The 27910-nt window shown below is 38.3% G+C and overlaps 1 protein-coding gene across 1 annotated transcript; it reads left to right on the top strand.

The window, feature by feature from the left end:
- Window positions 1–1659: 1659 nt before the first annotated feature.
- npy1r (neuropeptide Y receptor Y1) lies at window positions 1660–27910 on the top strand. The gene is made up of 3 exons (XM_079811870.1): window positions 1660–2074; window positions 9726–10564; window positions 26829–27910. The coding sequence occupies exons 2-3, from the start codon at window positions 9839–9841 to the stop codon at window positions 27243–27245; spliced, it is 1143 nt and encodes a 380-aa protein (XP_079667996.1). The 5' UTR covers window positions 1660–2074; window positions 9726–9838; the 3' UTR covers window positions 27246–27910.

Raw genomic sequence — 27910 nt, 5'->3', positions numbered from 1 at the left:
CACAACCCTTTTGGAACATGTGCCAGATGCTTGCCGACCTTTTTTTCCGTCGTTAAACATAGCAAAAGTGGATTCAGACACGCCATAAGTGCACCTGCGCAATTCGCTTCAGACCATGCGCTCAGATTGTTAAAATAGGGCCCTTCATATTTTTGTGATAGCTGCTAGCTGCGTCCTTGTGTGTGTAATAAGCAGAGTGTACACACATTGTGCACGCGCCTATAGGCGCATATTACTAACGCATCCTTTAAATAACACAAAAAATACTGCGCTATTGACTTTAGACCAGGTTTTTGTTGGTCAGTGGCGCAGTCGTTTTCAGTTGCCTAAAAATAGCAAAAAAACACTTGCGTCGTGCCTGCCGTCGTATTAAACAGTTCTTAAAAGAACCATTTATTTACCTACTTATATTTAATTGTACATTCTGTTTTTACTCTGTGTACCTTGTGGTACTATTGTCTGTATTTATTCTGTATTTATTTATCGGAGTGTCTATTTGCACTAAATGCAAATAGCCCGCCTTGCTGGCAAAGGCTATTTACACTAACTCCGCCCACTGACGTCTGGTTGGGCCAGACAAAATCACAGAAGACGCAGGGTTGTCTACGGTAACAATAGTGTAGGTTTAAGGCTTGTGGCAGAACGTTTTGCCACAATTCGACCCGAGTTTGTGTCTGCCCTTTGCCCGCTCTGCTCCCTTTTCCAATCGCATATCAGATTGGAAAGGCATTTATTTTCAATAAAAATTAAGTAAATCTTTGAAAAGTGGAAATAAAGTGTGTTTAATGAGAAAGTGTTTATCGGTTAGGGTTAGGGGTAGGTGTAGGGAGGGCTTTATTGTCCCAATAAGGCGGCATCCATTTAATAATTGTAATAAATATAATAATTTACACTCTATGTTATTATTGCAAACCGTTTAATGTACAACAACACTGAGGTGCAAATAGTATCTGCCAATATTTATAAGTATGAATAGCATCTTACTACTATTTACACGTATTGCAAATATACTGCTATTTTCACTTAGTGTAAATAGAATCTATTGCTATTTAAACAGTGTAACAGCTATAGCAAAAATAGCTATTATCATATGCTATTACAGAATATAGCTACATGTTGTGATAATGCTGTAATGCAGAACACTTTTGCTGCTATGTAGGTATTTTTTTATTTCAAAAGTACAATGTAAAAACACTATAAGTGTGTTGTGTATAAATGTAATTAATTGAAATGTTAGTACGTAGTAATTAAAGACACTTAATATCAGGTTTGTGGACTTGACTTGACCGCATGACTTGGACTTGAGTCCCAAATTTGAGGACTTACGACTCGACTCATAATCAAAGAAGACAAGACTTAGACAACAATGACTCGAGACTTGTACTTGATAGCAAATGACATCTGGCCCAGTTGTGGCCCACATCTCCCACATTCTTCAGGCCCACATGGAATGACGGCGATGACTCAACCTGAGTGTGGCTGGCAATAGCATACATATCCGGGCCTCATCTGAGCCAACCATGGCACATCTGGCTCTGTTCTGGCAGTGGCAAGGTGCCAGTGGCCCAGATGAGGCCCGGATATGTATGCTATCAGTGACTTGGAAAGTCTTTATGGGCTATACCTTCTAAAAACCAATGATACACAAGACTTAGGTCTACTTGTGACTTGCATAACAATGACTTAGTCCCACCTCTGCAAAGTGGGACTGAAGCTTTTTGTGCAATGGAATGGTTCCGTCCATGGATGTTAAATGTTCTTCTTCACCAATATTGCCAGTAAAGAACCTCGTCAAATGATATATTTGCTCATAATAAACGATCTGGAGACATGTTTTCACCAGCTCTTCAATACGTGTCACGCATCACGATGGCACGCTGTGAATCTGTGGCGTTTGGTGCTTTTGGACAGCCATGGACCCCGCGTGAGTAACGCTTGTGCAGAGGCGCAGTTGAGCCAGCTGTCAGTTCAGTGTGCGCGGAGAAGTGTCAGTGATGCACACACACGTTCACTCACTCAGACTGATGGAGACGCGCGTGTGCCTTCAGGTCCGACCGCGCGTGAAGCGCTTCAGGTAAGACCCTCGAACGCGCTTAATTGGAGACCCTCCGGATCTCTCCACTCGATCGTAATAACCTCTGCTTTTTCCGTTTACGAAAATGTCATATTATTTAAGGGCAGCCAGCCACGCAATGCGGTCTATTCTCCCTTTATATGTTTGATGTTATTCTGTCTGTTAAGTTGCGATTTAACACGTTTTGGCATCTGGGGAAACGCATTGAAATATAGGATACATAGATTCTACTGATTTCATTATACGTTGTAAAATAAACTTTGAGCACCCAAAAGCGAAATACCGAGCTCAGCTAGTGGTTAAGAAGAAATGGATCATTAGGCTATGAGGATTAAAGTAGCCTACCTGCAGGACTTTGACCTGTTTACGATACACTCAATGAAAGCACTTAACTCAGGAGTTTGAAGGCTAAAAACGCGCAATAATTGATTGTAATGCTCTCATTGAAGCTGTGGGAACGAGAGGACAGTGAGGAGATGCCTCGCACACCTAGCCTAAATGTTTTCCTTGGACGGGCTTATCTTTCTCTTTAGGATTTAATGGCACATTTCAGATTGTTAAGAGAAGACATTAAGGTAATGTGTTGGCGAGCTCAAATCAATATTTGTGTCCTGTCAGTCAACATTGTATTTCAACACTAGATAGCCTACACAGTATATTGTTTCTCTGTGAATTTGTCTTTTATGGTGCTCTATAAATTCCTGGTGCAGACTGAAAATATCAAAGTTCATTTTGTGTCATCATTCAAGCCGAAGGATGTCTGGTGCTGTGTTATGAAAGACATATATTTTTCCATCAGATTTTAAAACTGATTCGTGTTGGCTCATTTGGGGAATTCATTTTTATATTTAAAAAAAATAATAATAATAATAATAATAATAATAATAATTATATATATATATATATATATATATATATATATATATATATATATATATATATATATATATATATATATATATATATATATTGTTTTCTCTCTTGCTAAATTTGGATGATTAGAGGCATTTAGTTGCAACTGGCTCATAGCTTAAAAAAATATTATATATATATACATTTTTTTTTTTATTAATTCCCCAAATGAGCCTACACAAATCAGTTTTAAAATCTGATGCAGTTTTACTAAAACACTGGCATCAGATATAATTTATAACAGTTGTTTTTCCACCCTCTCTGTCTCTCGTTCCCAATCTTATTCTTTGCATCTTCTGTCAGTGATATGTCACTGTGTTCTTCCATCTTTCTCCTTCTTCACCTGTACAGTCTCTCTCCCTCGTTTGGTTCCCATGGCTCCCAATAGCTCTATTTGGAGAACATTTTGTGTCATTTTTTGTCATAAACTCAAATTGTGATGGGAGCAGTGGTGGATAGTAAATCTTTGCATGCAATCCGGGTTATGATCTGATTCCAAAAATTACGTTTTAAAATACTCGTAATCAGAAAATACACTTTTTTATTGATTACATGATTACATGTTATACTCACAATGGTAGTGAATTATTCATAATTCATTGATTCTCCAAACTACTTTTTATCTTTAAAATTTTCCTTTCTAAAAAAAGCCCTACTTCTTATATAGCCTACAACCTTCCTTAAATATGTCTTCCAGGTTTGTGGAGTTGCACACACAGACCAGCCACTGGTCATGCCTATCATTGAAACTTGGACCCACTGGATTTACAAAAATCATTTAACTTTTTACTTCTTTTCTCAACATTGCAACATTTAATCTAATCAACTCCTGACGAACATTATTTTAATTGTCACTCAGTGAGTCATTTAACCATGTGAAGGCTTCAGATGCAAAAACTGATAAGACCGACTGACATTTTAGTTTTACACAAGCATATCAGGCTCCTATGTTAGGTTCCGTAATTTCACTTTAATGGCAATGAAAAGGTTATTAGTCAGTTATTGAAATGCCTTTTTTTTTTTTTTTTGAAATGTCACTGATAAAAGTAAAATTAAAAACGAATTTCAAAGAAAAATGTCAGACGGACTTTCCATCTTTTTTTCCATCTGAAGTCTTATATTGCTGTCTTTAGAAGGTTTCTGTCTTTCAAACACAAACACAAAACAAATTCACATCATTTCATATTTGCAGGGATTGCCCAACTTTTTTATCAGCTGAAACTCTTTGACCTAATGATATTTTGAGTTAATAAGTTAGGTCAATAATAAAATTAAGTCAATATTAATAATACATTAATTTCATGCTTCTCTGTCACTTAATGGTCATATGACATGCAGGTAAACAAATACAATATTTTTGTAATCTTTTTTATTTAGTCTGTTTTATTTAGATTTTTCTTAGCTTTACATTAAACTCACAAACCCCTGCACGAACCCCAGTCTGGGAAACCAGGACATAATGTAATATTTAAAGTTTTTAATAAAAAAAGTATTCTTTGTATTTTATATCATTATGGTAGAAGATTGTCCTATTGAAATCAATGCGATAAATGAGTTAGGTCAAAAGTAATCTAAAAGTAGTCTGATTATTTTACCTTAACTGTGTAATGTAATGGAATACCTTACTAACTACAATTTTTGTCATGAAATTTAGAATCAGTAACTGACTACAATTTGCAGCACTGAATGGGAGCATATCTTCTTTCTTTCTTTTTTCAGAGGTTTGAAACTTGTTTAGGCTAAAATACTTGATTTGAATGCCATTCATATCATCTTCATTATGCGCACATAGTTTCTTCAACGAGTTTCTCCATGGGGCTCTAAAAAGACCACAGTCAATGACCTAATTGTCATGGTGATGATTCACTGACAACAAATTAACTAATTAGTTTATCAACTCATTAAAAAAAACTGGTCAGTACTGACCATACATTCTAATTTGATATTGTTTGGGCTGCCAATAATCACAAGTTTCTGAGACAAATCAGTGCCATAATTTATCTTAAAGGAATAGTTAACACACTGACAGTTCTGTCTCACCCTCCTGGTTTTACAAAGCCTGTATGACTTTCTTTTGTCTGAAGAACACAGAAGATAATTCTGTGAAGAATCTTCACACAACCTTTTTTATATTCAAACGCAGATTATGTCCAATGGACATATGGACAATGCAATGGCAAAAATATACACCCTACTGTTTAATTTTCATGTGGAACCTCGGTAACAAATACAATGTGTGAATAATAGTATAATAGAATAAGAGTTGGATTTATTTTATTGTTATGAACAACATATGGCAAATTCTGTGACTATTGAATGTTCAGTGGAGCCTCATTAATACACAGTGAGAATAACGGTCTCTTGTCTCATTAAAATTGAATTTTAATCATTTAGCAGACTGTTTTATTTAAAGTGACTTACAAAAGAAAAAATAAATAAATATCAAAAGCTCTAAAAAAGTACAAGCTGTTTGAAGCCATATGCTATTTTTGTGTGAGAAACAGGCCAAAAAAAAATGTATTCACTGATTTTTTACTTCCGGTGGGCTTTTCGATATCTTGAGCTGCAAGTGGATCATTGAGTCAGTGAGTCGAACTTCATCTTGAACCAGATCAGTCTGATTTGTGAACAACTTAGTCTGATTTCTAAACCGGATCAACTGATTGAAATTTTATTTGGTTTCAGAAATTCTGAATATATACTTTAAGGCGAGTTATTTCACTGCATTTTTCAGGCTGGACCAGTGCAGTCATAAGTGCACATGACTTTACCAATTAGCGATTGGCTCGTTTACTTAGAAGGCGGGAATTATTGTGTGTTGCACTTTTTCCCATACATAAGCTGGATCTCGTTTCGAAGGCTGCATCCTCCAGAGGTCGCATTTGAAGGCTGCATATAATCATCGAGACGGTCTCATGTAAGAAAAGTAACCGTTAGTAAGAAAAGTACGAAAAAATTACAGTATTTTACAACTCATAAAGAATAACCGTCAATTGTATTACCTTTACTTTTCTTAAATAAGACATCGATGTATACAGCCTTCAAATGTGACCTCTGGAGGACGCAGCCTCTGAAATGAGACGCAGCTAATGTAATATGATTGCACCATGTTTGTAGATCTAAAGTCTTTGATATACTGTATCATTTTGAATATATATATGAATTAACTACTTAAGGCTGTGTGTCCACCAGCTGAAAACACTAGGCGCTCTGCTAAAAAAATGCCTGTGTGAAAAAATGCTTTGGTGGACACAGCCTTATGGTGCATCAAGAATCTTTATCATTTTTATTTTGTGTCTCTCAGAAAAAATAACAGCATGTAGGTTTTGAACAACTTCAGGGCGAGTAAATAGTGGCCGCATTATTATTTTTGGGTGAACTGACTAACTTCTGGGTAATGTGGACTACTGGCCTACTTAGAACAGTTGGGAAATAACTTTGTGACCATCAACAATACAAGAACTACAGACACTACACTCTAAAAATATTTAGGCTTGAATGTAAAATTTGTGTACACTGTAAAAAAAATTATATGATCAGTAAGTCATAACAACATATATTTTTACATTACTTTAACTCATCAATATAAGTCAATACCATTGCTGAGTATTTTCTCCTCAAAACTCTAGTGTACCAAAGATGCAGGATTTGAAACCACCCCTGCACAAAACACGTAACCAATCCCTGGGGCTTTTCCACAGTGAGCACACTTTTAAGAAGGGACAAGAAAAATCAGATTCATTTTTGTTATGATGAACTATATTTTATGCCTTTCTTCACTGACATTCTATGATGTTCAAAGCATTTCTAAGGATGCAGATTTTTAGAATGCAGCGGTCTGACTCGTTAGGGCAACATTAGCAACACATTATTAGCTGTTTGATAATGTAGTCAAGCCCAAGGCTAATCATATCAATTACCGTTATGTGTCCGACGTTGTAGAGAGCGATACATAAAACACATTACCATTCTAATGGGCCTACTTGATGACTTGTAGGTGACCCTGTATAATTTGCTCTTCCTCCTCTTCTTCTGAATCAGTTTCTGGTTCAGACATATATGGCTGAATTATTAACCAATATATTATACAAGTAGCCATTGTACAGCGTTTATAGTTGACCGAGTGGATCAGGTAAGCTGGTTTGATTAAGTGGAGGCAGGGACTAATATTCATATTCATGGTCCATGTATACTAAATGAAGCAAGGGTATAGAGTTACATTCTTTAAACAATTTTCAACTTTTTTAAGTCAACATTCCATTTTTCAAGTCAATTTACTGCCATTTAGACTTATAAAGTTGATTGTAGGCCTACTTCGGAATTTAAGGCAGCAACTTAACTTAAGTTTTTACATTGTGTTTGAATTGCAAAATATTTTTTTGAGAATAGAGTGAAAGATGGTAAAGGAAAACTGAAACAGGTCCGGGCACTGGACCATGTTACATTAAAGTCACGATGTAATGGAAGTAGCAACAGATAATTTCTGAAAACAAAAAAGTAAATAATAATACAAAAGATAAAAAAGCAAAAAATAAAAAAGTTTGGTACTTGGTTCAATTCACTAGTTGTTGAATGGAGGCAGATCTGAATGCAAGGACTAGATTGTAAAAAAGGGCGGAGTTTATGACGAATGTTGTAGGAGTCTATAAGTGTTGTTTCACTATATAATATCAACATTTTTTTGTAAATATTACAAGGTCAAATAATTAAATGAAACATATGCATGGATGAATTGTTCATAAGAAGATCGATAACATGCATTTAGAAAATAGATTCCTTTTTATGCTGTCTGGAAGGTTTTATCATGGCTTTTAACATATTTTTAAAAAGACAAACAGACCTGTCGGATTGTCTTTCAGTGAATGCTCTATTCAAGTAAACATAACCCAGATATGCTTTATGCATGCATTAAATACCCAAGACACCCGAACAGCCAAGTGTCTTTTAACTTTCACAAAACATCTAAAGACATCTCTTCCATTTGCACTCGACTCAAACCTGCAATTGTAATAACACGTAAAAAAAAAAAAAAAAAAAAAAGTATCTTTCACCACTTTTCGCTTTTATCTATATATAGTTCTAGTGTGTAGTTCTCGGAACAATCTTGGAACGTATTGTAGCAATTTTCATGTCACCACCTCCTTAGGATGAATCGCTCCTAGTTTGTAAGTCACACTGAATAAAGGAGTCTGTTAAATGATTAAAGATAAATGTCAGTGCGATAAGAGACTTTTATTCATACAGTTTATGTATTAATGAGGCTCGGCTGGAACATTAAACAATAAGGTGTAATATTTGTCATAGCATTAGCCATATGTTGTCCATAAAATATTCTTATGATAATTGTTAACTATACCTTTGCACATTCCTTGGGTGCTAAGTGACATTCTGAGCGATTTCTCAGTAGCCGTGTATCTAATTTAACATCTCTGGAATAAATTTTTAATACGCTGCACAGTGAATTAGTTTTTCCCTTTACAAGCACGCAAAGACAAATGAATGACTCCTACTTCATCTTGACATTTAAGTGCCTGCTTGAAATGCTTGCATATTCCCTTTGTAGCCCACTCTACTCTTAAGGTCACTTTGTAGAAAAGTACTGTCAAGGGAATACTCTACACAGAGCATGTGACTGGCCTGCCATTTAGCTTCAGTCTATTGGGATTATCCACCGTCTACACATCCCATTGCAGTTCATGTGCAGGAGACTATTATACTGTAAGCGAATTGGCCTGCTATGAATAAGAAAGGTTAGATTCACGGCTGGGCTTCCTGTAATGTCTCTGCCGTTCAAATACATTCTCATTCAATTTATTCACACTAACTGAACATGCTGAATGATAGGCCAGTGAAATTAGAGACTTGAATTTGGCTGCTGATAGAGTCAGAAGAAGAGGGAGATGAAAGAACCAGGGACCAGAGAGGCTTTGTCACCTCTGTTACCTTGACAACCTGCTTCACACTCTGATATATAGACCAATACGAGTCATTCATGGAGTTTATGTCTGGACTGTGTCTGTGCTTATGCCTGGAAGTAAAATTACGACATCTTTATGATGTCTGTGTGTGTTCATCTTGTATATTAAAGAAGAAAATAGAAATATGTGGGTCAGATTGCAAATGGCTTAATCAACATACTAAATAATGTCTTAATGCATATGCAAACATGCAGAAAGGGTTTAGGGGATAGAATATATCATTAGCTTATTATGAAAACAATAGAAGTCAATGGAAAATGCCTAAGCATGTGCGTGTGTGTATGTAGGCAATGCGCCAAAATCAAATTGCTTTATTCATATTATTATCAGTAGCTCAGCCAGGACTATTTGATGGCTTAATTTTAAATATACAAATAAAATTAATCAAATGCCAAAATCTTAATTAACTTTTCAATTCCATGCACACCGACGCAGGCTTAGCTTTTAGAAATGGGAAACATTATTTTTAAAAATGTTTTATATTAATACATCGCCTGAGAAATGCTTTTGGATGATGAATTATTATTGCACAATTAAAATCTGTTTTAGAGAGACTTGCCCTTTAAAAGTCTAATATAAGTCTTAAAAATGAGGTCAATAACAAAGGTGATGCAAGAAGATTAAAATAACTCTTTATTAAATAAAACTGAAAGGAACATTTATTGATTTTTATAACTGGATTGGTCCGTAATCAAACATGACAGCAGAGACGTCTTGTCTTTTGTGAGTATTGATTGAAATGTTTTCTTATGTCCCCACAGTATGTTGTCAGAATCACGAAAACGTGGTCCTGGAAAGGTTGTTACCTGGAGGGAAGGAGTCTAAGATCACCTGATTTAAACCTACACCAAATAACTGCAGAGGAGGCGGAACAATGCCAGACTCCGCCCTGTCTCCACCAATTCCACCACTCACTGCTCTGAACTGTTCCTTGGATCTATCCAATTGCTCTTTCGCTAACCTCTCCGCAATTGCATATGCCGATGAGTGCTACGGGAGCCACTCTTTGTTTGTTATCATGGCGATTGCCTACAGTGCTGTGGTACTGTTGGGTGTTGTGGGCAACCTTGCTCTCATCCTTGTCATTGCTCGGCAACGGGAACTTCACAACGTCACAAACGTCTTAATCGCAAACCTCTCCGTCTCGGACTTGCTGATGTCCCTAGTGTGTTTGCCCTTTACCTTCATCTACACCTTCATGGACCACTGGGTGTTTGGGGCGGTCATGTGTAAACTCAACAGCCTGGTTCAGTGCTGCTCTGTCTCAGTGTCCATCTTCTCCTTGGTTCTGATTGCCATTGAGAGGCACCAGCTCATCCTGCACCCGCGAGGATGGAGGCCCAGCCTGAATCATGCCTGTCTGGGCATCAGCCTCACCTGGGCCCTGGCCGCCCTCACTGCCACACCCTTTCTGTTATTTTCCAGGGTGACAGACGCCCCACTGAAGCAGCTGCCCTCAGTGTTTCAGGAACAGTACAGGGGAAAGGTGGTGTGTGTGGAAGAGTGGCCCTCCAGAGAAATCAAGCTCACCTACACCACTGGCATGCTGGTGCTGCAGTACATCACTCCTCTCACCTTCATCTTCATCTGTTACCTGAAGGTAAGAGCAGAACGACGAGCAAAAAAAGGTCATATATTTGATTGTTTTTTTTTTAATTGTTGACATACTGTAAGAGTATAAATATTCATGTACAACATAGCATAGTCTAGATGAGATTCTAGATTCTCAACCGGTTTGGCCATAGGACCCTCATTTTCCCATGGTCATTAACTGCGACCCTTTTTTTTAGGACCTAATTTCTAAAAAAATATATAAAAATCTACATAAATACTGCCCCTGATGAATAGAATGAACATCATATCTGCATTCAAATCCTTCTCAGCTACCACACAAAGTACCAGTTACGTGATTTATTGGTTCTTTTTGGTAATTTCATGACTTTCTAATAGACAACATAACTATATGACATTGCATGCTCGTAATTAATTTATAATGAAGTGATAACAGCACGCAGAGTGCATGTGAGCACAGTATAATGGCTGACAGGACAGGAAAGTTTGTTTTTCTGAGGTGAGAGACTTTTTATTTCGTAACAAGTTATGAAAGTTATGTTTGAATAATGTCACTGGTATATACTGTAGCCTGACAACATCTCATCTGACCGCAGCTGCAGATACTAAAACGGACAACACGTTTTCACCTGGCACTCTTTACTTAAAGCAGGGGTGTCCAACCCTGGTCCTGGAGAGCTACCACCCTGCAGATTTGAGCTCAAACACACCTGAACCAGCTACTCATGGTGTTCAGGGTGCTAGATAATTACAGACAGGTGTGTTGGAGCAGGGTTGGAACTGAAATCTGCAGGAAGGTAGCTCTCCAGGAGCAGGGTTGGACACCCCTGACTTAAAGGGTTAGTTCACCCAAAAATGAAAATTAGCTTCCGGCGGACTGTCTTCTGTATTCAACTTACAGAAAAAGTGTAGTGCCTCTCGCAGTCAAAAATGCGTAGCGTCTGATGACATTGCACACCAGTTACACTCGTCAGACGTAGCGTAAGCATTTTGAACTGCGAGAGGCACTACACTTTTTCCATAAGTTGAATACAGAGGACGGTCTGCCGGAAGCTAGAAATTTTACTTTATAAAGTTTTAAATATTGATCTTTTTCTTAGACAAACACATCACTTTGCTTCAGAAGGCCTTTATTAACCCCCTGGAGCCGTGTGGAGCAGTTATATGATGGATAGATGCACTTTTATGGACTTCAAAAATTACCCAACAAGTTACTGCCATTATAATCCTTGGAAGGACATTTTTAATATAACTGATTTTATTCGTCTGAAAGACACCTAGGATGACTTGAGGGTGAGTAAATCATGGGCTAATTTTCATTTTTGGGTGAACTAACCCTTCAAACTGTGTCTGACAGAAGTGTCAACAGCTTTCACGCACGTCTTTCAAAATAAAAGTCTCGGATCAGAAAAACATAGAATTACATTTGTTGTAATTTGTTTGACTGCACACTTCGAGTCGTGTTTCTCAACCACCAGTTGAGAAACACTGGTCTAGGTAATATGGACTTATGTATAATATGAATTTACAAGGATGCATTCAATTGATCAAAAGTGACAATTAAGTAACTTTTATATTGTTACAAAAAAATAAATGCTGTTCAAAGAATTCTGAAAAAAAGTAATACAGTTTCCCAGGGGCGATTCTAGGATTTTCATTATAGGGCAGCTCAGCCCCCAGTGAGGGTATGAAAAAATATGGTAACACTTTAGTTTAGGGTCCAATTCTCACTATTAACTAGTAGCTTATTAGTATGCATATTAGGATATTGGCTGTTTATTATTACTTATAAAGCAAATATTAATGCCTTATTTTGCATGACCATATTGTACATCCCTTAATCATACAATGTAGGCAGGTTTATAATCAGAGATCCCAAATGTGAGGTAGTCAGGGGGGTTGGGGGGCTTGCTCCCCTGAGAAAATTTTGATTTACATGATCAACATATGTGCAATTTTAGATGTTCTGAATGCCAAAAAGTTAGATAACAATAGCTTGAAAACCATGTCAGTGGGCAGATATGACTGATGAAGTTTTTCCATTTTCGTCAGTGAAGACAGTAAAACATATGTTTAACTGATATTTATGTTTTATGAATAATTTTCGTAGACATGTTAATTTACTGAAGGCTACCAGGAAAGCTAGGTAACTAAATGTATTAAATTAATTCACAATATGCACACATTCATTAGGCCTATACTATGCCCAATACAGGCTGAAAAAAGCTGAGCTTTTTATTTACTGAATGCTACAAATGGAATTATATAAATTTACAATATGCACACATTCATTACTATTAATCTTATGACTAATTTGAAGAAAACGGCTTTGTTAATATTTCTTGTTTGTTAATTATATTATAAATGACATTACATAGGCCTATTTCAATTCAAAATGGCGAAATTAGACAAAAGTTTTTAATTTGCCTGAATATTTTTGTCATTGGTTTAACATTTCGGATTTAAAGAAGCAGCTGTCAAATATGAAATGTTTAGTTTAGCTACTTACATGTCTCACACTTGACGTTGAGTCCTGCTGCTAAAATTGGCGCTCAGCCTCAGTAGCATCTGTGAGTACATAAAGGCCACCTCTGATTTGATTGGTTTTCTCAAATATTTTGACATTGACGAGCGGTGACAGACCAATGAGGCTCAGATCAACACACACACCTCTGCTTCTGACGGGTTGAAGCCCCCCTAAAAAAGGCCTAGTGACGCCTTTGCAGTTTCCACAAAAATATTAACTGTCAGTGTCCTGGTAGCTGGATTTGATTGCCTTTCACATCTACACACAATAAAGTGAGCTAGAACACTCAAAATTCATCCCGTTAAATTTGGACATTGTGATCTCATGGAAACGAGAGCAGGCTTAAACTTTGTAATATTAACTCAAAATTTGAAACACAACTTGGTTAGATTTAGCTATTATTTAAGTCCAAATCATTTTGTAAAAGATATATTTTGTATAAAAAAGGTTTAGTTCAGTACATTTGCTTTATGTTAAATGTAAACTTTTTCATTCTTTGAAGTGTGTTCACTTCTGCAATAATTTGGGAAGTGTCTTCTTTAAAAAGAGACCAGCCTTATGACTGTATTCATACGCACTAATTAAGTTGTACTATTTAAGTTCACATCTAACAGGTAACAGGTTAAAGGGATATTCCACCCAAAAATGCAAAATATATCATCATTTACAGCATTTCTTTCTTCTACAGAACACAGAAGAATATATTTTGAAGAATGTTGGTTACAAACAGTTTAAGTTCCTTTGACTTCCATTGTATTTTTTGTCCATTTATACTGAGAATATTTTAGATGTAATGAAATTTTAGAAAAATGGTCACTATTATGTTGCCATTTGCTGTAAAACATTTTTTATACAGAACATGAATGTAGATCTTTTCCATACAGTGATTTTAATACAAGTTTATATTGACCTCGTGCTGAAGTCATTATTCACTGATCGAATTCACTAATCGGATATGCATGTTGGGCGTCAGTGGCATTAGACATCATTTATTCATCGTGATGTTAAACCCTTGACATCATCAAAGGCGAAATATTTGATTTGAGAGCTGCTGCCGGGATCAAGATTATATTTGGGAATAATTTACTTACATCTCGGCCTGTTTCACACAAAAAGCTATCAAATGGCTTCAGAATACTTCTAATATAGTGCATGAATCATATACCAATTTAATAGTGCTTTTTGTTTCTTTTGGAGCTTAAAGTCTGTGGTCACTATGAAGAGCTGTTTGATGGAAAAGGAAAAGATTTTATCTTCCTCTAAAAATAAATATACGATGAGGGGGAGTAATGAAAAAAGATTTGTTTTTAATGTGAACTATTCCTTTAAGTAAAGTCTCCATTTGTTCTCCAATCTCAAGTGACAGCAATTGGAATATTACAATATTATAGAAGTCTTATACTATATACTATTTTTCTTTATTTACTTTAGAATAACAACTGAAGTTGATTTTATTTCTGTTAAAACAGAAATAAATACAATTTCCCATGACACTGAATAATGTAACATAATTTAACTCTAAATAATCATTTTAGGGGTGCGGCAGGAATGCTCAATTCTCTGTCATGACTCTCTGTGGGCTGTGGAGAGTCCAATTTATTCTATGTTCCCATGTTAGTCTGACTCTGAACAGAACAGAACAAATCCCTCCTACAACATCCTGACTGTTGTATCACAGCCTAGTACACGTCTCTTGTTGAATAACTATGATATTCAAGCAGATGTGCTGTACATGTTTGTTGCTCTTTTCATGTCACTGGGGAGTTCAGCTTTTGTCTGACCAGCGAGGTTAGGGGTCTGTGAGATGTCACCGAGAGCTTTGCAGTATGACATTTTTTCAGGCTTATCTAAGTACTTATTCGTAAATGTTAAGCTAGCATACTTCATAGATTTCAATTGTAGTTATCCGTTAGAAGAGGCATACAAGGCAAACATGTAGTCTAAAGGTAAGGTGATAAACTGAGTAACATGATAAAAAAAACAGATGTATAAACCTTTAAAAAATCAGAATAAAACAATAATTTCAAATTTGTTAAATGTTTTAAAGAATTTAGTGTTGAAGATATTTAATTGATATCTTAAATTAATTTTGACAGCCCTAAAATACATTAAAATACACTAAGTTTTCCACTTACTCCCAAGCATTTTGCATGCACAGTAAATGTCTGCCATGGTAAATGATGCGTTATACATTCCAGTAACAAGACACTTTATAAAGCCTTGAGCAAAAAGTGCAAATAAGTCAGTCAGTGTTTGACCTAGTGTCTGGTGATGCGAATGACTGACTTGATTTCACATTGAAATTGAACTCAATGTGTGATTGTGTAAGTATGATCTTTTACTCTTTTTTACTGTGTACTTTTTTGGTGTGTGTGGGACGGGGGAGGGGAAGGGCGGGCACCTTGCTGTGAATAGTTTCAGTTGAAGCTCCATTATTTGACATATATTTTAAAGCTGTTCTATTCCATCAACTATATTATCTGCTTAGTGCGACTCAATACCGAGTTGAGGCAGGTCGTAAAAGTCAACTCGAAATAAAAATGTTATGTACTATACACGCTCATGGTCTTGTTGTAAACTATTCTTCAGTGCATATTATTAGTTTGTCTTAAATTTGATCAATATTTAATCAAAATCTTTCTCACTGATGTCCCTTATAGGCCATGGCCATTGGTCGTGTATTGGAAAATATTAACCAGCAAATTCACATTTGGTCTGACTATTCTGTAAATCTTCTCGTTTCATCATCCAGTCAAATCCAAAATTATTAAAATCAAGAGTTTTACTCTTAAATGCTGCTCATTACTGGTGTTCGGGGTAACGCATTAACAAAACACAAGTTACAATCATTTTACTTGTTTCAAGTAACAAGTGCAGACACAAAACTACTTCAATAGAATAGCAGTCTTAGAAATGCAATCAAACACACACACACACACACACACACACACACACACACACACACACACACACACACACACACACACACACACACACACACACACACACACACACACACACACACACACACACACACACACACACACACACACACACACACACACACACACACACACACACACACACACACACACACACACACACACACACACACACACACACACACACACAAACGAACAAAAAGGCATGTCTCTCCTGGTCTTTGTATTATTGCTGAGGATTTTTGTCCCAGAATCCAGTGGCTTTGGACATAGCGTCGTGAAACAGAGTGTATGTTCTGACTGAACATGACCAGCAGCCAACATGACCTGCCACATCAGCTCTTTGCCAACACAAACCCAGTACTGCAGGTTTTGAAAGAGAAGGGAGAGAGGGTGGGATTGGTCAGAGAATGGCAGAATAAATGAGTAAGAGAGTGAGACAGAAGATGAGAAGAAAGGGTTTGTGCAAAAAACTGGTCATTTAAAAATTCAAAGACCTCACAAGAATGAGTCATAATCACTCCCCTGCCAAGGGTACAAAAATAGTAATAGTAATAATAATAAAGAAACGGGGAGAAATGCGACAATACAAAGGATTCAGAACTTTATGATGTATAAAAGAACAGCGTAAATGAAAAGGAAGATTCATGTGACAAGCTCCAGCTTCCCAGCAATGGGTTTATTATGGAGATTATTATGCTAATAGAGTTGTACAAATTAAAATGCGTGTGTGGGGTGACAGAATGAGCATTCTGCCGTCATTGTGACGAGTGTTCGCTGTTCAGATTGTCAAGTGCTGTTGAGCGTTTGTTGGTGTTCAAGTGAAATGACCGAATTTTGTCAAGGATGCTTGTCACTTTTACACCCAATTAACCATGGGTGGTTGGTTCAAAAATGGAACAGCACTTACACCCACATGCACACATATCCATATTCGTCTCATTCTTTCTCTCTTTCCTTCTTCATCACTTGTTTTTTCCATCTCTGCTGCCCTTTTTTTTGTTTAGCTTTTATGTGGTTTGAACCAAACTGCACCACAGAATAACAAAAGCACTTTTCATACTCTTGCTAGTTTATTTCACTTTTCTATAGTTGCTAATTATTTCAGCAGGGGACATGGATGCAATTTTGTAATTTTTCTTTAAAAAAGCCATGAAAATTCCCACCACATATCAAATAATGTAGTGTGTTTGATATGTGTTGGAAATAATGGCGATGGAAATAATTTTTTGTCTCATTTAAAGGCTAATTTTATATCTAACCTTTCTAATATATCCTAAATTTAAATAGAATATTTTTTACACTTTTTGTATAATTTTCTAAAGCATATTTGGAAATGATGTGCAAAAACAATGTTATGCTCATGTGATATTTACCTTTATTGTGTGGAAATTTCCTTTTTGTATGATGTACATTTTTTTTATTTTTTTTGTAATTGATAAAAATAGTTTCCACAATAAATACAGAAATGGTTCATGATTATTTTGCTCTTTGTTTAGATGGTTTTAAACAGGCAATAAATCATATTTTTTATAATAAATAGGATTTTCATATTTCAAGATTGAAAATAAAGGAACAAGGGTAAAACAATGAAATCTAATCAAAAGGAGCAAATAGAAATGATGAAGGCTTTGTAAATCATTTTCAAGACCCATATTTACTGTAAGTTAAAGAAACAGCAACAAATAGTTTAATGTAAAATAAGTGTAAATTCACAACACAGTATTAAAAAAAATTATAAAGTGCACTTTTCACTGCAGTCCAAAATAGCCATATACCAGCCAATTAATTGGCCTGGCCAATATTTTGGTCTATCACTACCACAGAGAATGACTAAAGCATTTATATTCAGTTGGATCCCTAGGTGCTACTGGCATCCAACCATCCCATGGTCCAATACTTCAGAATGTGATGCCAACAAAGATTCTAGCTGTCCAGGCAGGGCAGCAACTGTCGGATTGAATCAGATCAGTCTCTTTCTGTATGAGCCAACGACTTTATGAGTCCTAATGACTGAGGGACTTTTTTTATGTTCAGCTGTCAGTAAAATTGACCTAGAATCACATTTAATCAGCCCACAAAACAAAACAGCTTTCCATGGAAAATTATTTGGAGACAAACCTACAAATTATATACCATACTGTATACTGTATACAAATTCACTATTCCAGTCTGGCTAATGCTGGCTTTCAAATGTGAACTGAAGTAAATAATAAGTTGTAGATAAACACTTGCATCTCAATCTGTGTATTCATCCTCTCTCTCTCTCTCTCTGCCTCTGGGTTTTGTGTCATGCAGTTATTTCAGGTCACAGGACACTGTGCCAGTGCTGCCATTCATCAAATAAAGAGAGAGAACAAAAACAGAGGAAAGTAGAGCTAAAAAATAAGAAGGAGGGAAAAGTCTGGAGCCTGGACTTTGATCTGTTGGCATCTAATGAACTAATGATTAATTAATCCATCTTGTCTAGCTATTGCATACATATGCATGTGCACACACGGTGGGTGGAGCTTGTACAGATGTTCTGTTGTAAGCGGACAGAATGCTTTTACATCATTAGGAAAGAAAGATGAGACTTTTGGGTAACGCACGCTTTAGATTACAGCCCGGAAAGTACTGCGTAAGTAAAACAAATTTACAGCGCAACTTTCGGTAATTATAGTGTAATTATAAAGTATGTATGTGTAGGTATAAGGGAACAATATGTCATATTTGGGGAATAAAGGGGTAACCACCAGGAAAATTAGCAAATTATTTATACTGTAAGTATTTTTTAATTAAGGGGTAATTATTTGGGCTTCAGGCTTCAGGATTCTGAGAAAACTGGATTTTTTCCCCATAAGTGTTAGCTAAAATTGATGCAATGCGAGTGAACCATTTCAAAAGGAAATATAACTTTAGCTCATTTTAGTTAATTAAAGTGAATAAGAGGTAAAACGTTTTTTTTAGCATTCTCATTTATTTCTATGGAAATTGCATGTCTAGCGCATGGACACTGGAAAGCCCCTGAATCCTGATTAGCACTTTATGGAAAACATAGTTTTTCAAAACCATGACAGTTCCTCTTTTTCCTTTTACCTGTCTTGTTTGTTGTTAGAGTGGAATAGGAGAAATCTCCAAGAATTTGCTTTGATTTGTTTTTGGCATGTTCAGTGTTCTTCCTGAGGCACATTAAAGGTCCCATGGCATGGCATTTTTCTATTATTTTATAATGTTTCCTGAGGTATACTTATATTGTTAGTATGACTTTTACATCATAAAATGTCATAATTTAGAAATAAAAGGCATTTTGTCTATACTGCTGTTTGCCCTGTGGCTGAATGCCCTGCTTCAAGAGGCGTGTCTGCTGTGAGACTTCAGTAAAAACGCCCACTGTTGTGATTGGCTGACATCTTTGCATTTTAAATGAGCGGAGGGGGCGTGGTTTAACGAGGTCTACGAGGCAGGAGCAGGCACGAGCTGCTGCCAGAGAGACGGATGGACCTGAGTTCACTTCACATCAGTTCTCAGCATGTCTGAACTGTTGTAGTTACAGCATATACTTCAGGTTATTAGTCTATTTCTAGTTGGAGGGACTGTCACTCATGTCAGAAAGTTAGTAACTTTAGTAAATTATGGATCAGCGCTGACTGGAGACGCGAACCGTTTAGAACGATTCAGTCCGATTTGGTGAACTGATTCGGTTCACTAAAAAGAACCGGTTCAAAAGAAAGATCGTTCGCGAACCGGACATCACTAAAGGCCCGGGTATACTTCGGCCGTCCGCGTTCGTGCACCGCCCGCATGACGTAATTTTCGTCACTCGGAGGGCTCGCGGCCGGCCGCACACCCCGTCCGCGCGCAGCCCAAATTTTGTGACCGCGCGGACGGTCCGCGTGCAACAGCGCATGCGCCAGCAGTACAGAAGAGTCCACTAGGTGGCAATAAACACAAGGCGTTTCTCAATGTCAAGGAAGGATCCTCGGAAGCCAGAATTCCGAGGATGCTACGTCATCGACATCCGTCGAAGGACTGTTCCAATGACAAGGATCCTCGGAATTTCAACCAAGGTCTGAGTCCTTCGTTTGAAAAATATGCCATATACAGGAAAGGATGCATACGAGTAGACTTCGCGCACTTAGCGTTCTCAAATCACCCACAATCCTATGCGCGCAGCTTTGCTATCTTGTTCAAAAAATACAAAATATCGGACGTTTGCGGGGCAATATGCTTTCAAGTGTAAGTATTTACGTTACCAAACATTTGTTATAACCGTAGTAAATATAAGTAAAGTTTAACTTTTAAATGCCAGTACAAATTACAACCGTATTGATATTATACAAATGACGTTATTGATGACTAACGGACCTTTTCACTGACGTAATGAGGCTGACGCGCACTTGAAAGCCTGTTCCATTTACTTGTTCTCCGAATGCTAAAGAGGAGCCTCGCCTAGCCTCTGAAGGAAGTGACTTGGAAGGACTAGTCCTACAGAGGAAGGATCCTTGACATTGAGAAACACCTACAGTATTGAGCACAGTGTTCAGCCGTCGAAGAAGAGTGTGCAAAGACCGGTTTAAAAACAACACGCTTGGAAAAAAAAGAGAGAATTGTTGATTCTTCAGTGTTTCTTCCAAATTATGTAGCAATGGTGGATGCACTACAGTTCTTCTCCGATCATGCCCAGCGAATGTCCCGTTGATGACAGGACTCAGTGCTGCCCTCCGATGTCTGGTGGAGCATAGACACTTTTTTACTGCGCATGTGTCGAACGCGATCCTCCACGCGCATCCGTTGTGTAGTATACTTTGAAAGACGCGCGGACAGGGCTGCACGCGTGACGCGTCCGGGCGCGGTAAGTGAAGTATACCCGGGCCTTAATGTACCAGAGTCAGAGCTCAGCGATTGCTAACAAAGTTATTTATAGTAACTACTGAGTTATGAGAGCGCTGTCAGTCAGCGCGAGTTTATTGTGTTTGTATCTGAGAGTTCTGAATAAACACGAGTCCCAGTCACACCGAGTCCGTCTTCATCATTATTACCAACTTTGTAACACATGCAAAGTACCATTACAGCTGTCGAGATGAACGAGTTAAAAGTAAGTGTTGATAATAGCATTATTTTTAAAATAAAATAAAAGTGTCAGTGACGCGCGTTGAGTACACAGCGCAAACAAAGACACAACAGCAGTAATCGATTGTAATCCAGTTTATTGTGGGGCTAGGCTGGCTAGCCCGGATATGCTCACGCTTACCCCCCTTCTGCTTAATCTCACGCCGCGTTTGGTGCCTCTGCTGTGGGCCAGATGCAGTACTGGGGGTCGGGGATGTTGAAGGCCGACCGGCCAGTGCAGCCCGAGCTTCGGCGTGTGTGAGGTTTATCTCTAAAGATGTTGAGCAGAAACTCATGACTGTATGCACATTTTAGAACAGATAGACGCGACGAGGACGTACAAAAACACTGACTCACAAGATAACACGAAAACACCGTTATGTCGGGAGAGAGAGAAGGCGCAGTGTTTGCACGAATAATAAATAATTAGCTACACATCAGAAATCACTGATCACAGATCAGAAGGAACTGAAAAAAGACTTCTGTTTTCATTTGTGCTTCCAAACACTGAGAAACTGCCAGCGTTCACTCGTTCACAAGCCGAGGACAATAATATAGCGTTTGCATGGGCGTGCCAGATTCTCTGGGCGGAGGAAAGGGAGGAAACCGTTCCTGCTTGGACGTCAAACCAGGAGACTTCAGGATTGGCTCGTCTGGCCTGTCATTTTCTCAAAGGCAGAGAAAGACAGCCAGAACTCGGGTTTACACCGAGCAACATTTCTATCCACTTGGGGACAATATTCAGGCTAGGGGAACTCATATTAATGTTGAAAAACCTCATAAAATGAAAATTTCATGCCATGGGACCTTTAACATTCTGTGACAACACAATGATGACCATTATTTAGCCTGCAACGTTGTGTTTGCAGCCCTTAAATAGGTCCATGTTTGTATTCTCTCCATTAGTTTGTGTTGACTCAATGATATAAAAGACATAGAGCCTGAAAACACATATACACACACACACACATACTCAGATCATCAACTGAAATGTCAGAGCAGCCTTTTCCTCTACTGTGTTCTTAATAATGGTTTGCCCTCAAGTCAGCTATAGTGTATGAGCTCTGGCAAGCATGTCATAGGGTTGTGTACTGTAGTTGTTGGTGGAGGGTGTTGATTTTAGACTGCATTAAAATAATTAAAATATATACTAAATGTGGATGTGTACTACCTTTTTGATGAAGATCACATTAATGTGCCCCTATTATGTAATTCTAAAGGTTCCTAATATTGTTTGGAGGTCTCCTACAATAGGTTTACATGCATCCAAGATCAAAGAACACTTTCATTTTCCCAGAATTTACATTGCAGCATCACCTCTTTTCTCACAGGGTCTGAAACGGTTCAATAAGGCTATGTTCACACTGTCAGTCAAAATCTATAAATCATTCCCGTATTCTGGCCCGTACTGCTTCCTGTCCAACAAAATGACGAGGCTTACCATCCGAGGCTTTAGGCCAATTTATACTTCTGCGTCGAGTGTAAGCCGTAGTGTACCGTCGTGAGCATTTATACTTCTGCGCTGTTGTCTGCGTCAATGTGCAATTACACATGCAGACGCTAGTAGGTAGTGTCCTAGGGGCGGCATGTTGGTGTAATCAAGACAACAGCCGAAGAAGAAGCAGCTTGTTGTGTAGAATCTGTACATTCATGTCGGACTATCAGCAGCAGTGAGAGAGCGGCTTTTCTTGCAGCTTGAGTTGTTGTATCTAATACAAATTAAGCATCTCTAGTTGATTAGTAAAGTTAAATAAGGCGATCTGGCGCTGGAATGTGTTTGTGAAATCATGCGGAGCTCGTGGCGCTGTTTTCAGCAGCGGTGGCTCGAGCAATCGATTGCTGTTGCGGAGACTTCATTCACGAAATGTACCCTAATGTGTCCCTGTTCTTGATATACAATTACTGATTAACATCTTTGGTTTTAATGAGAAAATAAATAAACTATACTCAGCGGATCTATGTATTTATTTACTACCATAAAGAATCGCTGGACTGCAAAATATTGTGTTATAGCAGACGTAAGGAACTATCATCCAATTTCTGGACACACACACACACACACACACACTCCTATCGCAGATTTTTTATTTATTTATTGACCTGAGGGAAGGGTTCTGTTAGACCAATCACAGCGCTTGCGGTCCGCGTAGAATTGACGCGTTGTTACATTTTTGGAGAGGTGCGCGTCAGGGTACGGCGTATCCAACGCGTCTATGCGTAGGGTACGCCGTACCCTCTGCGTGCACTCGACGCAGAAGTATAAATTGGCCTTTACCAGCCTCCGCCAGTGAGAAATCCACCATCCTCCTCGGCATCTTCATTAAAACTATTTAAAAATGGACAGGTGTTGGATTTAGACGAGCACTACTTTATGCAGAAGTGCAGTTTTCCAGGATTTTGAACAAAGCGCAACTGTATCTCCTTACAGTTTGCGGTTCCCTCTCCTAGATCCACTCCCAAAGAAAAAAACGCATGAGCAAAGTCCCTGGTTAGGCCTTCAGCAAGCCTGGGCTGTGCCTCGGATTCTGCTGCCGAAAATCATCGCTCTCCTTCTCCATTTCCTTATTTTTCCCGGCTTTCCATTTTTATTTATTTCTTATCTAAATGGCATCAAGAACCTCCAAGCAGGTTACACTATAGGCTACTTAAATGGGGTCCAATTATTAATCCACAGTTAGTTTCTCAGTTTGAACAAAGTACAGACCTCCCTCCTTATCAAAGGTATTCAGAGATCTCAACCTTCTCATATGGATGCCAGAAAACCCATAACTTTGGAAATTCTGACTAAGTGTACCTCCACCCTTTGCTTAGGGTATCACTCTTCAAACTCCACCCTCACACTCGACGCAATGTTCATTTTAGCCTTCTTCAGTTTTCTCAGGTGCTTCAAACTCGCCATTACCTCCAATTTTGACCCAAAAGTCCATCTTCCAATTTCAGATATATCCGTTTTAGAGGGCGAAACAATTTCTTATTTTATTAAACAAAGCAAGACAGATCAAACCAAAAAAGGCCATTTCATGTATATCTTCTTCAATCTCCCGTCACTGACCGGCAGGGCAGTCAGATGCTGTGAGCTGCAGCGTCCCGTAGGATGCTGTGGGGGCCCTCCCATTTGGGCGGTCGGAATCACTCATACCCCCTCTCTTCTACTGGCGGGGTTCGTCTGTCCGATGCTGTGAGCTACAGGCTCCCATCGGACACCGTGTGAGCCCCCCTGGTCGTGCAGTTGGAATCAAATACACCCAATTAGCCCACTGGCTGGGCTCACCCATTCGATGTGTTGAGCTGCAGGCTCCAGTCGGACACCGTGCAAGCCTTCCTGGTCGTGCAGTTGGAATCAAATATACCCTGTTAGCCCGCTGGCTGGGCTCACCCATTCAATACCTTGAGCTGTAGGCTCCCGTTGGATAACGCGAGGGCCCTCCCGGACGGATGGATTTATGCATATCTCGTTCACCTGCTGGCAGGTCGGCATTCAAACTTGCTTATACCCAAATGGCTAGTGGGCCTCGCCCATCCAATGCCGTGAGCTGCATGCTCCCGTTGGATGCTGTGCGAGCCCACCCAGATAGACAGCTAGAATCACGTTAGTGCCATGGGCTGCAGGCTCCCTGTTGTTTGTTGCGTGCAGTTTAAATCAATCGCACCCAAGTTCGGCTGGCAAGAATTACACGTCCGATGCTTCGAGCTGCATGCTACCGTCAGATGCCGTGTGAGGTTTCCTGGTCGGGTGGTTGAAATCACTCACTCCCTGTTCGACTGCTGGCAGGGCTCGTCCTTCCAATGCTGTGAGCTGCACGAGTGAGCCCTCCCAACCAAGCTCCTCCCCGCCAACACCATTTTGCCTATTCGTTGCACACATTTTTTGGGGGTTAGTTTAATTCCCCGCTTCTGTCCCAAGTTTATTGACTTTTATGGGGAGTACTGTAGATCCACATTCCGTGCTCAGAGCCCTTCCCCAGACAGCACGCCATATGAGCATACTCTTTTACTCTAAATCATCTAATCATTGCAAGCATGAACTTGTGAACTGTCCACACTGTGTATCACATCTGTTCAGATCCGATTTGTCTGTCCATTAGCACGTTGCATTGGTATGGCGTAACAAAACAAAAACAACAACTGCAACATAGAGGGTTTTGGAATACAGATGCTGTTTTATTTACAACATGACAAGGGCTACGTTCAGACTGTCAGTCAAAATCCGATTTTCATATATCCGATTGAAATCCGATCAGATTCAGCAAGATTTAGCAACTACAAAAAAATCACATGAAATTTTTTTAAAATCCATTTCAAGCTACATTTGTACAGTTTGAAATCCTATTCAAATTGCATTTCTGGAAATCCGTTTCAGACTGACTGATCTGATCGGATTTCGGATAAAGCCACGTGGCATTCTAGCCTCCTGATGCAGTCCCTTCCAAATCATGCTGGGAACTACGGATCCAGTTATGTCAACAAAAAATATTTATATAGTTTTAACACAGTTTTAAGTATATTAAGTAGATTGAATACAATGAAATTAAGTAAATTAAAAATCATGTAACTTTAGCTCATTTTAATTAATTAAACTGAACAAGAGGCAAAAATAATTTTTTGTGTATTAGCATTCCCATTCATTTTGATGGAACTTGCATGTCTAGCACAGAACAACATGCAAGTTCGCATTTCATGTGCATTTTTTGCCATTCACACTTGCTAAATATAAGTGGATTCCAATCGGATATGCACAAAAATCAGATTTGGACTGACAGTCTGAACGATGCTTAAAGGATTCGGTCTCTCTCAACCCCACCTTTCCAAGAGCCTATACTTTGCTTTGATTGGTCAAAATCAAATGATCCAGTCTTTTGTGATTGGTTGTGACTGGCGGCTCAAAGTTGATGTTGTTTGCGGGCAGCCAATGAAGACGATATGCAGGCATTATGCAAATGTGTTACAAAACTACATAGGTTTGAGCAGGAAGTAAGACTGGAAATACTGATGACACATTTCAGGCAGTTTGGAATCGGTTCTTCAGTAGTTGTGTCACCAAGTAACAATATAACAGAGTAACCAACATGCAGGGAACAGAGGAGAACAGAACTAATGAACAAACTAGAAGCAAATGACAACTAGAATAGAACAGGGGAACTACAGAAATACAAACATGAATTGTGCAGACCTCTTACATTCACAGGTGATATCAGAAAAAGCATAATATGTGGCACTTTAAACCCCCCCTGGAAGCTTTAGACCATTATTTTTGTGACTTGTCAAATAAACTAATGTTTTACCCTCTTCCAAGATCCAGACTTTTAGTCATAAACGATGATAATCCATCATAAAAATTTGATTTATTACATGGTGAAAACCATGTAATAATTTATCATTTAAATTACGAAACTCTAATTAACATTATGTGTGTAGGATACATACAATTCTACATGCAATAAAATAATAAATAAAATGTTAAAATAATAATAAAATAATACATACAAATATTTTGATTTTAGCCTTAGAAAGACAAAGAAGTCACTTTATTCCAAAAATGTTTAAGATACAATTTCCAAAGTGCTTATGGTATTTAACACAATACATTGTTTGATATGTGCTGGAAATTGTCATTACTTAGCAAATGAAAATACATAATTTTCGATAAATTATATAAATAATTGACTAACTGTCCACAGGGCCAAAAATGTATAAATGATTGTTTGTCTGTCCCCCTCTTCTCTTCCACTCAGATCTACACTCGTCTGCAGCGGCGTAATAACATGATGGACAGAATGCGGGAAAACAAAAACCGTAGCGGTGAGACTAAACGGATAAACATCATGCTCTTTTCCATTGTGGTGGCATTTGCAGTTTGCTGGCTCCCGTTGAACGTCTTCAATGCCGTCATCGACTGGAACCATGAAGTGGCTATGAACTGTACCCACAACCTCCTGTTCTCGCTGTGTCACCTAACAGCGATGTGCTCAGTCTGCATAAACCCGGTGTTCTACGGGTTCCTGAACCGCAACTTCCAGCGTGACCTCCGAGGTTTCCGACTCTGCAAGTCTGTGTCAGCACGGGAGAATGAATATGACATGGTTGCCATGTCGACTATTCACACGGATGTGTCCAAGATGTCACTGAAAATTAGTAGCCTAGATCTCTAGTACAGTTTTGTAAGTGACACTCGTGTCTGTGTTCTGTAAAATGCACTTAATAAAACATCTCTTTAGATTTAGTTTAAAAAATGTGCTTTTAAAATAAGAGGGGTTGTTAGTAGACATAACGATTGATATTGATATCACTTATGCTGTGAGAAAGCGACTACTTTCCAAGCTCTGTATTACAGTATAATTGTAAAATTGTATATACAAAATCAAGAGAGGATGCTGAATACATTACTTGGATACATCCAATGTCCCACATCAGTGAGGGCTCATTGGGATCAAGAGTCGGAAGACATAACAGAAATCGTACAAGGTTCCGTTGAGTGGGCTGAGCTTTGATCATTCAGATTCTTCCTGCTGTGTGCTTGAATTGCAGTGAAGAAAGAAGAAATGGAAATTAATGCAAAGCCCAAGAGGTCACAAATTCAGAAATGGATTTAAATGTATAATGAATGTCAGATGTTACTTTTAAGAGACAATGAACTTCTGTTTCTGAACTGGATTCATTTCTTTGAGTTCTGAGTGTTGAAACCTAAACTAAATTGATTTTCTTCTTATTTATCCCTTGACAAACCATGTCTGCAGGAAGTAAAGGGCTGTTTTTTTCTCTCACACTGACAGCAATTTGCAGCAATAAAGTGACCTGACATGGTTCTTTTTCAATG

The sequence above is a fragment of the Gobio gobio genome, assembly GCF_949357685.1.
Source record: "Gobio gobio genome assembly, chromosome: 3".
Classification (NCBI taxonomy): Eukaryota; Metazoa; Chordata; class Actinopteri; order Cypriniformes; family Gobionidae; genus Gobio; species Gobio gobio.
This window is presented reverse-complemented; position numbering and strand designations above follow the sequence as displayed.

What these genes read in the sequence shown, in the direction of transcription:
- npy1r (XM_079811870.1), top strand. Translation starts at nt 9,839, where the DNA reads ATGCCAGACTCCGCCCTGTCTCCACCAATTCCACCACTCACTGCTCTG. An exon ending in TCTTCATCTGTTACCTGAAG is followed by an intron (nt 10,565 to 26,828) that starts GTAAGAGCAGAA and finishes TCTTCCACTCAG; the next exon opens with ATCTACACTCGTCTGCAGCG.